This window comes from Salvia hispanica, chromosome 5 (genome assembly GCF_029641045.1).
Source record: "Salvia hispanica isolate PSC_SH4W2 chromosome 5, Shi_PSC_v1, whole genome shotgun sequence".
NCBI classification, from domain to species: domain Eukaryota; kingdom Viridiplantae; phylum Streptophyta; class Magnoliopsida; order Lamiales; family Lamiaceae; genus Salvia; species Salvia hispanica.
In genome coordinates this window covers 18,251,006-18,265,525 of record NC_142696.1, presented here as the reverse complement: position 1 = coordinate 18,265,525, position 14,520 = coordinate 18,251,006, and the positions used below count along the sequence as shown (strand labels likewise).

The 14,520-nt window shown below is 35.1% G+C and overlaps 2 protein-coding genes across 4 annotated transcripts; both read left to right on the top strand.

Moving 5' to 3' along the window:
- Window positions 1–417: 417 nt before the first annotated feature.
- On the top strand, window positions 418–5,918 carry LOC125216185 (putative wall-associated receptor kinase-like 11). Of its 3 annotated transcripts, XM_048097177.2 has the most exons (7): window positions 418–970; window positions 1,776–1,867; window positions 1,937–2,153; window positions 2,210–2,737; window positions 2,803–3,162; window positions 3,306–3,482; window positions 4,641–5,918. In XM_048097177.2, exons 1-7 carry the CDS (start codon window positions 424–426, stop codon window positions 5,807–5,809), a joined length of 3,090 nt encoding a protein of 1,029 aa, XP_047953134.2. In that variant the 5' UTR covers window positions 418–423; the 3' UTR covers window positions 5,810–5,918. The 3 variants fall into 3 exon arrangements, with proteins under 3 accessions (XP_047953134.2, XP_088914382.1, XP_088914383.1); XM_089058256.1 differs by having other exon boundaries at window positions 1,776–2,153; XM_089058257.1 differs by lacking the exons at window positions 418–970; window positions 1,776–1,867; window positions 1,937–2,153 and having other exon boundaries at window positions 2,459–2,737; window positions 2,835–3,162.
- A 1,797-nt stretch (window positions 5,919–7,715) lies between these two features.
- Window positions 7,716–12,423, top strand: LOC125186744 (wall-associated receptor kinase-like 8). The gene is made up of 6 exons (XM_048083190.2): window positions 7,716–8,286; window positions 8,881–9,258; window positions 9,326–9,853; window positions 10,151–10,510; window positions 10,612–10,788; window positions 11,046–12,423. The coding sequence occupies exons 1-6, from the start codon at window positions 7,743–7,745 to the stop codon at window positions 12,212–12,214; spliced, it is 3,156 nt and encodes a 1,051-aa protein (XP_047939147.1). The 5' UTR covers window positions 7,716–7,742; the 3' UTR covers window positions 12,215–12,423.
- Window positions 12,424–14,520: the final 2,097 nt, after the last annotated feature.

Genomic DNA, 14,520 nt, shown 5'->3' with positions numbered 1-14,520 from the left:
CAACCGAACGCCGCCTAGATTTATAGTAAAATTATGTCAATGCGAATGAGTTAGTAGAATACAGGGTTTACTACTAATAATTATAGAAGTGATAAATTTATTGAGCGAATGAAAATGAAAGTAAACGACAAATTTTTTGTGACAAATTAACGTCCCGAAATTTATGAACTTTCGTTGTCAAGGTGAAAATGATTATGTCAAATGACCAAATTTGTTAAAAATACAGAAAATCAAAGTCTAGAAAGGCTGCTTATCTCATTATTTGTAAAGAAAGACTCAATTCTCAATAAAATAACTGAAGTCCTTTTCGTAATTTTCTACAGAAGAACCTGCCTCTCACTTAATTACTCTCCACACATTCAATTTCGTTATATATATATCTATAAGCAAACAAGTGATCAATCAATATCAAACATAGCTACTATGCCCCTTCCACAAATTTGTAGTACAATCTTGTATTTCATTTTCCTGCTTCGTTTACCAGCAATATGTGGTGGTCCAGTTGCCAAACCAGGATGCCGAAATATGTGCAGGAATTTGGCCATTTCATATCCATTTGGAATCGGGTCGAATTGCTCGCTCGACCCGTCCTTTACCATTAGCTGCAACACTTCCACAGAGCCTCACAAGGCGTACCTTTCCATCATTGATAAACAATTGACTGAAATAAACGAGACCTATATTCGGGTCAAGTATCCGAACCTGGTTTCCGTTTGCTATGAGTCTGAAGGTGATTTGCATAAAGATAGTAGTGTGAGTGTGAACTTGACAGGGACTTTGTATTCTCTGTCCATGTACACAAACAGGCTCACAGCCATAGGATGCGACGATGCTGTGCTGCAGTCCAATGGAACTTACAACAACGGGGGCTGCTCAGCGTTTTGCGAGGACCACAACGCTAAAACGGGGTACTGTCCGTTTGATCCTACTTCCATCGGTAGTGGTTGTTGCCAGGCTCAAATCGTCGGAGGTAATTCCCAATTTGAACAATAATTTTCTTCAGTTCCATTATAGTTGAGTCGTTAAGTTTTTTTTTTTTTTCGGCATAATATTTATTAAAATGTGAATGAGTTTGTTTAGACTGCTGCTATTGGTAATCCATGCCATGGATCACCAGCTAAAGATAAATTATTTAAATATTAAAATAAAAGAGAAGATGGGATTTTGAACTTGACCTGTTCACCATTTTCCTTGGTCAAAATAGAATTCTTTTTTGCCAAAATGTGACACATTTCACGTATAATTATATTATAATTATTTTTACAATTTAAGTATTGTAATTTTTACTCCATTATTTTTAAAAGGATAACTAAAAGTATACTATTATATTGAAATTTGTGTACTTTTTCAAATACAATTTGACGTATGATTGTAAATTTAACTATATATGAAAAATATAAAATTATTTATGTAAGTTGTTGATAATTTTATACTCCTATGTTAAAATTAATTATATATTTTGTTAGTATTTCGTATTAAAAAGAAAATATTCATTAGCTTTGGTTATGTATATGGTTTTATAGTACGTCAATCATATGAGAGACCAATTATTAAAGCTAATCGCTTAGTTTGTTATATTGAAATGATGTGTTTGTTAACGTCACTAATTATATAACTACTACTAATATGCAATGATTTCAAATGATAACAAATAGAAAAAAGTTGTTTATTAATTGTATTTTTAAACTTAAAGTTTAACCCATCTTCAATATCATTTGTCATTCATCTATCAAAAAATAACATACTGTAGTGTTTTTTACTTTGAATTTAAACAGATACAGGTTTAGTGGGAGCAGAATTAATAGACTTGAGCAGGAAAGTGCAACGTAGGAAGCTTTTCCCATGCAGCTACGCCTTTATCCAGGAGGTCTCAGACACATATAAAACAGGATTTTCGTATCCGTTGTTCTACCTCCATAACTCAACCGCACTGCAGGCTGACAATTGGGCATCGGCAACAAGTCCACCAGTGGTGCGGCTGGACTGGATTGCTGGGGTTGAGAACTGCAGCCGAGCAAAGCTAAATCCTACTACTTACGCATGTCGAGATGATAGGAGTTTATGCGTTGATGTTGCTAACGTCAGTAGAGGATACAGGTGCAGCTGCGTGCAAGGATGTGAGGGCAATCCTTACCTTCCTGGAGGCTGTCAAAGTTAGTACTTTTACTATTCTTTTTTCGCTAACACCCTTAACTAACACTATCTCCAGCAATTGCATTTCCCAGTTCAATTGCAAGAAATGGGTGCCAGGATCAGTGTGGGAAACTGTCAATTCCATTTCCATTCGGAATAGGGCCGAATTGCTCTTTGGATCCATCCTTTGAAGTAGATTGCGATACCTCCGCGAACCCTCCCAAAGCTTACCTCTCTATTCTCAAGAAAGAAATCACCCACTTAAATTTATCACAGGTTCGGGTGGACTATCCAACACTTGGTTATGCTTGCTACAATAGGTCGGATCCTCAGCAGAGAATCATTAAGACGGAAGAGCAAAGCTTGAGGATTGACTTGTCAAAAACTCAACTCACGTTGTCGGAAGATAGTTGGATTTCCGTGATCGGGTGTGATGATATAATGGTGGGTATGACTCGACATGTCAATCGAACTTCTGTTGGCAGTACATGTGCAGCTGTTTGCAAGGATAACCAAATTGCTAACGATTATTACGCATATTGTCCGACTAAGAGGGCTGAGTACTGGCCTGGCAATGGCTGCTGTAGGGCACCCATTCCCAAAGGTATTTACATATTTCTTATATTCCAACACAGTAATAAAGTGATAAAAGGAGATATTTGGTTGCAGGAACCTCCTACCTGGAAGCCAATTTGAGCGAGTTGAGTGGCCGATGGCCGCGAACCAATTTCTATTGTAGTTACGCCTTCCTTGGAACCAAGGATGACTATTATGAAGCAACATACCCCATTTTGAATAACTCAACACAGATTCTATCTAATGATCCACACATAAATTACCGACACACGATAGTTTCACTGGACTGGAGGATTGGTGCCGTAAATTGCAAAGATGCGCGATTGAATCCGACTGATTATGCGTGTCAGACTAACACTAAGTGCATTGATTTTGATGATACAGTTAGAGGCTACCTCTGCAACTGCTCCGAAGGATACCAAGGCAACTCTTACCTTAGCCCAGGATGCAAAGGTTACTACTTTTTAAAAAAAAAATTATTTTCTTTATCTAATAATCTAATGCTTTAAATCATAATTTGAAATTGAGTACTATTCAAATAGATTTAAACTTGTTTCTACTGCTAATCGATTGCATTTTACATGTTTTACGAACAGATATTGATGAATGCGCTGATAGTACAACTAATGCATGCGTTTCAAATTCAATGTGTATCAATGTTGTTGGATCTTATCACTGCTCATGCCCCAAAGGATATGTTGGTGATGGGAAGAAAGATGGCACCCGCTGTATTAAGTTGTCGCCATCCAACACCAAGGCCATAATCTTGGCAGGTAACAAAATGTTTTCATTGTATCCCACAAAAAATGAATCTTACTTTTTTTATGGTAAAAGTCAATACATTGAATTTATCTATTTCGGGATAAAATCAAATGCAAACTATAAATATTGTATAAACTAACAAACTATGATCTGAACCATTAGAAAATGTCAACAGATGACAAAATAACACCAACAAAAAACGTCAACACAGTGGTGGACGTTGTGTTGACAATGCGTTGACATTTTATAGTTGATGTTATTTTGTCATCTGTTAATATATTCTAACGATCCAGATCATAGTTTGAAGTTTGCACTATATATTGAATTTGCATTTTATCATTAACCATCTCCTACTTTACCTCATTCCTCTATGATATTATCTTTCTTATTTACCCTCATTCTTTTTATTTAACTCCCCAAATTCTTCTTGATCATCTTCATGTCCAAAATAAATTCTCATTTTTTGGTTAAGATTATTCTTTTTAAAATTAATTATAAATATCATTTGTGTTGTATATAATGCGTTATGGCGCACAAAAAGCTGTAAAACATAAATAAAACAATACTCCCTCCGTCTGCCATTAAATGTCCCACTTTTTTCTTTTTTGTCAGTCCGTCGATAAATGTCATATTTCACTTACCATTTTTGGCAAGTGAACCTCATATTCCACTAACTCACATTTGATTATTAAAACAATATAAAAGAGTAGGACTCACCTCCACTAACTTTTAAGACTAGTTTCTATACGAAGTCAAACAATTCTTAAAATCTGAGCCGGTCATAAATGGGACGTCTATTGGCGGACAGAAAAAGTATGAATGATCATATGCAACTTAATAAGATGAATTCAAATAAATAAACAAAATAGTATTCTCTACATCCCCTTTAAGATGACCGCCTTTAATTTTTTCTTTGTTCCAGTCAAAATGATCACCACTTTGTGTTTTTGAAATAAACATCCTCTCTCTCTTCTCTTCTCTCCTTATTGATATACCAACTACATTGTTCTCCTTACTTCACTCCGGTCAATAGCTTCACCTAGAATCTCATGCCACTCAAGAAAATAGACATCTTGAATAGGATGGAAGAATGTAACATAATGTGGTTGACTTGTGCATCATTATATATACATGCTAGCAGTTTCTTAGTCAAGTAATTTCATTTACAGGTATGGGCTCTGGATTAGGATTTCTTGTACTCATCTTAATTTCCTTTTGGTTGATTAAAGTATTGAAAAGGAGAAGGGAAAAAGTGATTAAGGACAGATTTTTCAAACGAAATGGCGGTCTTCTCTTACAACAACAACAAAAAAATGAAGGCACAATTCGAAAAACAAAACTTTTCACTGCAGAAGAGTTGGAGATAGCTACTGATCACTTTAATGAAAACCGAATCCTTGGACATGGAGGGCAGGGTATTGTCTATAAAGGTATGTTATCTGATGGAAAAATTGTGGCAGTGAAAAAATCAAAGTTGGTTGAAGAAAAGCAATTGAAACCGTTCATAAATGAGGTCGTTATATTGTCACAAACCAATCACAAGAATGTGGTCAGTTTGTTGGGTTGTTGCTTGGAAACGGAAGTTCCTTTGCTTGTGTATGAATTCATGCCAAATGGTAGCCTTTATAATCTCATACATGATCCAAATAATGAATTTCCATTTCCATGGAACATGCGTTTGAAAATCGCAGCTGATATAGCAGAAGCATTGGCCTATTTACACTCTGCATCTTCTGTAGCGATCTATCACAGAGACATCAAGTCAAGTAATCTCCTTTTGGACGAGAAATATGTTGTCAAAGTGTCGGACTTTGGAACTTCAAAGCCCATTTCTGCAGGCCAAACTCACTTAACTACTCTGGTTAAAGGGACGTTCGGATATTTAGATCCAGAGTATTTTCATTCGAGTAAATTCACGGAAAAGAGCGATGTTTATAGTTTTGGAGTGGTTCTTGCCGAGCTTCTTACTGGTAAAATGCCAATTTCTCTCGATGAGGAAGAGGAGGAAAGAAGCCTAGCTACTCGGTTTCGTACGTGCATGGTAAGAAACTGCCTGGACATGATTTTGGATCCTCAAATTTTGGAGCAAGGTAGAAAGGAAGAGGTGGTTTTAGTGGCTAAACTTGCTCAAAAATGCTTGAATTTGAAAGGAAAAATGAGACCAACTATGAAAGAAGTGGCTATTGAATTGGAAAGTTATAGGTTATCTCAAAGGTCTATTAGAGTTGAAGATGAATCTGAAGATGTGAGAGTCGAAGATAACACAGAAGATGTGAGGATTTTTGAAGACATTCCTGGATCAATTTCAGAAAATGATTTCACATTGCCAGGTAGATAGTGTGTGTAGCCGTGTTGTATAAGAATTTACACATCTGTTTTATTTAATTATGTTGTCAAACGAATTTCTCCGCTTTAATTTTGTATACGAATTCTCTATGTTTATTTTATTTTGATGCACATACTGTAACAAAAGTTCTCTCATCAGTCTCAAATTCCGGCCAAGTCAAAGTCTATATGTGCGGTGCGGTGGGTAGAACAGTGCAATTGGATAATTCAAAAACTGAAATTGCGCAAATATATCTAAAAAAAAATATCCTGAAATTAATTTTTATGATTAACACAAAAATATACTCCCTCGGTCCCCATAATATGAGAGACTCTTTCAATTTAGCCCATATACCATAAAAATATTCTACTTATATTTTTGATAATTTATTTTTCTCTAGTAAGGTTAAGCCTCACTGACTATTAACATATTACAAGAACTTTTCTCATCCTATTTTTCTTCTAATTTACCAATTACGGATTTAATATGTAACGCCCCAAATGACACTATTTTAAGGAGAGGAGGGATAATATTATAGTATCAATTAAATAACGTATCCAAATATTTATTATAATCTTCATAGAATCTAAATATCATAATATTTATTAAAAGATACAAATATTAATATAATTTTTTTAAAGTACTACTCCCTCGGTTTGCGAATAGAAGTCACATTTCTTTCCGAAATATGTTTTAAGAAATGTTAAAAAAAGTGGATGAATAAAAGTTAGTGCAATATGAGTCTCACTTATATATATTATGTTTAAAAGAAATGTGAGTTGAATGAGTTAGTGGAATGTGAGGCCTTTATATCATTTATAGTAAAAGTGCACCGGGATTCCTATTCGTGGACAAACCGAAATGGAATAACGGGACTCTTATTTGCAGAAAGAGGGAGTATATTTCTACTATACTATCCCCAAAGAATATGCACTTTGGGTTCAGCGCGAGTTTTAATGCAAAATTGGTAAAGTAATAGAGATGTAGAGAGAAAAAGTAATTAAAGTATTATTAGGTAGGGAATGAGTCTCACCTTATTAGAGACAAAAGAGTTTTCAAAAGGGAAATTGGTCTCTAAAACCATGAACTTTGCCTAAAATTTGGTATTTCCCATGAACTTTGAAATTGGTATATAATATCACAAACTTTGCATTTTGTTTGGTATTTCCCACGGCATGTTTATTACTATATTTGACTAACTTACGAGGCTTTTATCATACTTGACACAATTAAATCAACGTGGTTTTCAACGTGACTTTTTATACTACATGTTATGAACTTAAAAAGTGGTTTCAAATATTATAAAACATATCACGGTTGCCTATGTTAAATAAGATTTTGATGAAAGTATCTTATTTGAGTGAGTTCAGGAAATACCAAACAAAATGCAAAGTTCGTGATATTATATACCAATTTCAAAGTTCATGGGAAATACCAAATTTTAGGCAAAGTTCATGGTTTTAGAGATCAATTTCCCTTTTCAAAATTATAAAGTTCATATTTTTGTGGGATGGACTAAAAAATAAGGAGTGCATATTCTTATGGGGAGGAGTTAGTATTTAAAATTAAATTCAGTTTTTCAAAGTTTTTCTTTTATTTACATCAGAATAAAAACTAAATTTACAAAAAATTTAAATTGAACTAAACATAACCCAAATCAAATTTTAAATTTCAATTTTGTTTAGAGCGGATATTCAATTTCGGATATTTTGATTAGTGCCACCGGCTGAAGGTTGTAAAAAAAATCAAAGTCAAGATGGCGGCTTGTCCTATTAAAAAGTCAACAGCAAATAATTGAACTTTAGTCCTTTTCATTAGCTAAGATTGTCCTTTTCATTAATTGTCTTGAAACAAGATCGTGCATTACATAATTCACTTCTTTGATCTGTGTATATGTATAGGTCTATTAAAATAAGTGATCAATCAATCTCAATTAATAGCCAATATGGCTCTTCATCTAATTTTTATCTTGTGTTTGATCTTTCTGATTCGTTTGCCAGAAATATCTTGTGGTCCAGTTGCCAAACCAGGATGCCCAAATATGTGCGGGAATTTGCCCATTTCATATCCATTTGGGATCGGGTCGAATTGCTCGTTCGACCCGTCCTTTACCGTTAGCTGCAACACTACAACAGAGCCTCCGAAGGCGTACCTTTCCATCATTGATAAACAATTGATTGAAATAAACGAAACGTATATTCGGGTCAAGTATCCGAACCTGGTTTCGGTTTGCTATGAGTCTGAAGGTGATTCTTATAAAGATAGTAGTGTGAGTGTGAACCTGACAGGGACTTTGTATTCGCTGTCCATGTACACAAACAGGCTCACCGCCATTGGCTGCGACGACACTGTGCTGCAGTCCAACGGAACTTACAACAACGGCGGCTGCTCTGCTTTTTGTGAGGAAGACATCAGCACTCAAACAGGGTATTGCCCATTTGATCCTACTTCCATTGGTAGTGGTTGTTGCCAGTCTCAAATCGTTGGAGGTAATTATTCTATATTACATATATTATTGTTTTAATTTGTAATCAAACTTTATAGGTAAAAGTGTATATTTTATACCAAGAAAATTGTATTGCATTAATATCATTCGCAGTCATACTCTTTAAAAATATTATCAAACGTCTCTAGATAATTGATATAATATAGCAGGAATGGTTTTTGCACTATTTCATGACTTTTTTGCCGTTTTTTATGTTTTTTTATGTGAAGGGATACTTTTAATATTAGAGTTTATCACATTTTTAGTCCCCAAACTTTGCTATAATATCATTTGCGGCTGCTAGTTTTTATAAATATCGCTACACTTTAATATAATATCGCTAGAAGGACTTTTGGACTTTTTTCTAGTGGATATGTCCTTCGGCCTTTAAAAGCTAGTTTTGCTACGTGTGTCTGATGTGTGGTGTTGGGCTATCGACAAGGGTAAAAGCGGACGATGGTGGTTGTCATTATGGTATGGGAAGATGGCGAGGAGAGAATACGAGCACATTTATGTATAGACATAAAAATCAGAAGAAAATTAAATTGTAAAACAATGTTGAAAATATGAAGTTGAAACTTATTATGTTTGGTGACAGAGTCTGGTTTAGTGGGAGCGAAACTAGTAGACCTGAGCAGAAAAGTGCAACGTAGAAAGCTTTTCCCCTGCAGCCACGCCTTTATCCAGGAGGTCTCAGACACAAATGAAACCGGATTTTCATATCCGTTGTTCTACCTCCATAACTCAACCGCATTGCAGAAGGACAATTGGGCATCAGCAACGAGTCCTCCGGTGGTGAGGCTGGACTGGATTGCGGGTGTTGAGAATTGCAGCCAAGCAAAGCTGAATCCGACCACGTACGCATGTCAAGATAGCAAGAGTCTATGTGTCGATGTTGCAAATGTTAGCAGAGGATACCAATGCAGCTGCCTGCAAGGATATGAGGGCAATCCTTATGTGGTTGGAGGCTGCCAACGTTAGTATTACTCTTTCAATTTATTCGTCTGTACCAAAGGTATACTTTCTAACACTATCTCCACCAGCAATTGTATTTCGCAGCTCCATAGCTAGAAACGGATGTCGGGATCAGTGTGGGGAACTGTCTATTCCGTTTCCATTTGGAGTCGGGCGGAATTGCTATTTGGAGCCATCTTTTGAAGTAAACTGTGATATGTCAACTAATCCTCCCAAAGCTTACCTCTCTGTTCTCAAGGCAGAAATCACCCGGCTAAATTTATCACAGGTTCGGGTGAACTATCCAACACTTGGTTTTTCTTGCTACAATTGGTCAGATACTCAGCGGAGAATCATTAAGACAGAGGAGCGAAGCTTGAGTGTTGACTTGTTGGGAACTCAGTTTACGTTGTCGGAAGATAGCTGGATCTCTGTGATTGGGTGTGATGATATAATGGTGGGTATAACTCGACATGCCAATCGAACGTCTGTTGGCAGCACATGTGCAACTGTTTGCAAAAATAATCAAATTGCCAGTGATTATTTAGCATATTGTCCAACTAAGACTGCTGAGTATTGGCCCGGTAACGGCTGTTGCAGGGCACCCATTCCCAGAGGTATTTACATATTTCTTACTCTCTCCGTCCACAAAAAATAGATCACTTTTGCCGTTTTGGGACGTCCACAAAAAATAGATCACTTTCTAAAAATGGAAAGTTTATCTCTCATACTTTACTCATTTTTTCTCCCTATCTCTCTTACTTTACCTACTTTTTCTTCTCATCTCTCTTTCTTTACCAATTCTACATTAAAACTCGTGCCGAACAACAATAGATCTATTGTTTGTGGACGGAGGAAGTATATTCTAACATAATATAGAAAACTATTATGTGTCGCCTAACATTCGGTTGCAGGCACGTCTTACCTTGAAGCCAATTTGAGTGATTTCACTGGACGATGGCCACGTACCAATTTCTCTTGCAGCTACACCTTCCTTGGAACCAAGGAAGACTATTATCGAGCAACGTACCCCATTTTCAATAACTCAACACAGATTCAATCCGATGATCCAAACATAAATTATCGACCCACAATATTCTCACTGGACTGGAGGATTGGTGAGCTGAATTGCAAAGAAGCGCAAAAGAATCCGACTGATTATGTGTGTCAGAATAATACTGTCTGCATTGATTTCGATGATACAGTTAGAGGCTACCTCTGCAACTGCTCCAAAGGATACCAAGGTCAACCTTACCTTAGCCCAGGATGCAAAGGTTATCTACTTTTAACTTTCTTTTCCCTTCCATTATATTCAAATTTATTTCTACTTGCTTCAAATCCTAATCAATTGGCATTTTACATGTTTTTTGAGTAGATATTGATGAATGCGCTGATAGTACAACTAATGAATGCGTTCCAACTGCAACTTGCGTCAATGATCCTGGCTCTTATCACTGCTCGTGCCCGAAAGGGCACGTTGGTGATGGGAGGAAAGATGGCAGCAGTTGCATTAAGCTGCCACCATCCAACACCAAGACCATAATCTTGGCAGGTAACAATGTTTCGATGTTTTCATTGTAATATTTGTTTGCTCAAAATTATTCGTGTGTTAGTATATACCGACGATTCGTATTATGGTGCATAGAGTACGTAAATATAATTCAATAAAGCAGTTTCATCGTTCATATATTCGATTCAGTAAGTTTGATCCAAATAAATAAATAAAACAACATAACTTACTTTGAAGGTATAGTTGCTTCATTATATATACATGTTTGCTGTTTCTCAATCTAGTAATTTTTTATACAGGGATGGGCTCTGGATTAGGATTTCTTCTGCTCCTCTTAATGTTGTTTGGGTTGATTAAAGTTGTAAAAAAGAGAAGGGAAAAAGTGCTTAAGCAGAAATTTTTCAAACAAAATGGTGGTCTTCTCTTGCAGCAACAAACAAGTGAAAGCACACTTGGAAAAACAAATCTTTTCACTGCAAAAGAGTTGGAGTTAGCTACTGATCACTTTAACGAAAACCGAATCCTTGGACATGGAGGTCAAGGTATTGTCTATAAAGGTATGTTATCTGATGGTAAAATTGTGGCAGTGAAAAAATCAAAGTTGGTTGAAGAGAATCAATTGAAACCGTTCATAAATGAGGTCGTTATATTGTCACAATTAAATCACAAGAATGTGGTTAGATTGTTGGGGTGTTGTTTGGAGACAGAAGTTCCTTTGCTTGTGTATGAATTCATGCCAAATGGTAACCTTTATGATCTCATACACGATCCCAATAATGAATTTCCATTTCCATGGAACATGCGTTTGAAAATCGCAGCAGATATAGCCGGTGCACTGGCCTATTTACACTCTGCATCTTCTGTGTCGATCTATCACAGAGATATCAAGTCAAGTAACCTCCTTCTGGATGAGAAATATGTTGTCAAAGTGTCGGACTTTGGGACTTCAAAGCCCATTTCTGCAAATCAAACTCACTTAACTACTCTGGTCAAAGGGACGTTTGGTTATTTAGATCCAGAGTATTTTAATTCGAGCAAATTCACTGAAAAAAGCGATGTTTATAGTTTTGGAGTGGTTCTTGTCGAGCTTCTTACGGGGCAAATGCCAATTTCTATTGATGAACAAGAGGAGGAAAGAAGCCTAGCCACGCGGTTTCGTACCTGCATGATAAGAAACTGCTTGGACACAATTTTGGATCCTCAAATGTTAGAGGAAGGAAAAAGGGAAGAGGTGATTTTAGTGGCAAGGATTGCAGAAAAATGTTTGAATTTGAAAGGAAAACTGAGACCAACTATGAAAGAAGTGGCTACTGAATTGGAAAGTTTTAGGATGTCTCAAAGGTGTATGACAGTTGAAGGTGACTCTGAAAATGTGAGAGTTGAAAACGACTCTGAAGAGATTGTGAGAAGCTTTGAAGACGTCCCTGCAACGATTTCTGACAACGAATACACATTGCCTGGTAGATAGTTATCACAGTGTAGGCAATGTCATCAGATACAGACCCCTTAAAATTAATTGTCTGTAATAGAGATTTTATGTGGTACACTTAAATTAGTACCCATATCCAACTGCTCCACCTTTTGTTTCTGTGAACATGAATGGGTCGTTACATTTGGAGGGTGTAGAATGATGTTGTTTTTACGGGAAGAAATTTATTTATCACATGATTTTATTTACCCACTGTATGATTTGCGACTCCGAATCAAAATATGGGATAATGGTCCCTAAAATCATATTTGTCCAAATTTTGATATTTTTTATGAACCTTAAAATTAGTCTATAATATCATAAACTTTGTACTTTATTTGGTATTTCCTAAACTGACTCAAATAAGATATTTTTACCCAAATCTTATTTTACGAGGACAACCGTGATACGTTTGATTATATTTTAAAACACTTTTAAGTTCATAACAAGTAGGATAAAAATTCACATTGAAAACCACAATAATTTAAGTATGATAAAAAAATCTCATAAGTTGGTCAAATATAATGATAAACATCTCGTGGAAAATACCAAACAAAGTGCAAAGTTAGTGATATTAAGATCAATTTTAAAGTTCGTGAAAAATACCAAACTTTGATAAAAGTTTATGATTTTAGGGACCAATATCTCTAAAAATATACTCTCTCTGCCCCAATACAAATACTACCTCCGTCCACCAAAATTTATCCCACTTTGACACGGCACAGATTTTAAGAAATGTAATGAAAAGTTAGTTGAAAAAGTTAGTGGATCACTTGCAATAGAACAGCTAAAAATGAAAAGTTGATTACTTGTGGAGACGGAGGGAGTACTATACATCCTAACTAATAATCGTGAAGTTAGACCATCTCTAACTGCAAAACCTAAAATGCAGTAGAATAATACCTCCAACAGTACTGCAAAACCAATCCCATTATAGATTTTTGAAAAAAAATACATATCTTTAGATTTGCACTAAAAGTATACCAAAAACACTTTTCATAGTTTGAGTTATTGAATAATGGGCTGGTCCATATTAATATTATACTCCATTATTCAATATAATTGGATAAAAATAATCTATTATTTACTAAGAATGAGCCGTTAATTTATTCAACCACAAACCCAATTTTATTATATAGATCAATAACGGTACAAATAAAATCTATAGAAACAATTATATTATTAGTTAGTAATTAAACACTATACGTACATTAATATTTTCAAATCAAATATGCTATCATAAACAAAATAGTATTTTTATTATATTTAAATTTTCTAAATTTTGTAATTTATTATTCAATGAATAATAGATTTCATATTTAGTTATATTAATTAATAAATCTTATATTATATTATTTTATTTAATTTAAGATCTTGACAAAGTGTCATGGGATTAGTGTGTAATTTAGATAAAATATATAGGTATGATTGAAAAGTATAAAAAGTTAGTAGGTGAGAAATATTTTTTTGGGTTTGAGTTTAGTGTAAATGGTTGGAGCAAAATCCATATTTAATGTGATATTTACATTAAAAAGAGTTTGAGTTTAGTGGAATGGTGGGAGATGTAACAAGAAATTAAAATTGATGTAACTGGAGAAAAAAAACTAAATTATCTTGAGCGGGCACAAATCCCGAGGGGAATCCAGTATGCAATCCGGTCATTCTTAGAAAAAATCTTGTAAAATTTTTTATTTTATCCGTGTAACATGATAGTGCATAAGCATAAAATAAGTTGAACGGGTCCCACTCCCACTGTATATGTTGAGTTTTACACCTAAACTTTTGGGAAGAAGTAAATGCCTGTCATTTTATTTTTATACCACTTGGGTAATTCTTAGAAAAATTCTTGTATAATTTGTTAGTGTATTTTATACTCCCTCCGTCACCGATTAAGAGTCACATTTTTCCATTTTGGTCCGTCCCCAATTAAAAGTCACACTTCATTTATATCATAAATGATAAGTAGGTCTCACATTCCACTAACTCACTTCACTCACATTTTATTATAAAACCAATATAAAAAAGTGGGCCTCACATTCCACTACCTTTTTAACTCGACTTATTTTAACACAAGTGATACCCGCAAGTGTACGGGGCTAGTGTAGCAATTAGCAAGCAAGAGTATCGTATCCCACAGAGACTAATTTGTATCAACTTAACTACCACGAACAAATATTGACTACTATCTAGAGAATCGGGAAAGGTTTGGTTTTGTTCTAACACTACGGAAAGCATATAATGAACGAATAGATAAATAAAAGCAAGTAAACACGGAGTGAAAAGATATATAGAGAAATTTGTAGAAC

Coding starts and splice junctions, on each gene's coding strand:
- LOC125186744 (XM_048083190.2), top strand. CDS start 7,743: ATGGCTCTTCATCTAATTTTTATCTTGTGTTTGATCTTTCTGATTCGT. Junction 9,259..9,325: donor TGTGGTTGGAGGCTGCCAAC/GTTAGTATTACT, acceptor TATCTCCACCAG/CAATTGTATTTCGCAGCTCC. Junction 10,511..10,611: donor CCTTAGCCCAGGATGCAAAG/GTTATCTACTTT, acceptor TTTTTTGAGTAG/ATATTGATGAATGCGCTGAT.
- LOC125216185 (XM_089058256.1), top strand. CDS start 424: ATGCCCCTTCCACAAATTTGTAGTACAATCTTGTATTTCATTTTCCTG. Junction 971..1,775: donor CCAGGCTCAAATCGTCGGAG/GTAATTCCCAAT, acceptor GAATTTAAACAG/ATACAGGTTTAGTGGGAGCA. Junction 3,163..3,305: donor CCTTAGCCCAGGATGCAAAG/GTTACTACTTTT, acceptor TTTTACGAACAG/ATATTGATGAATGCGCTGAT.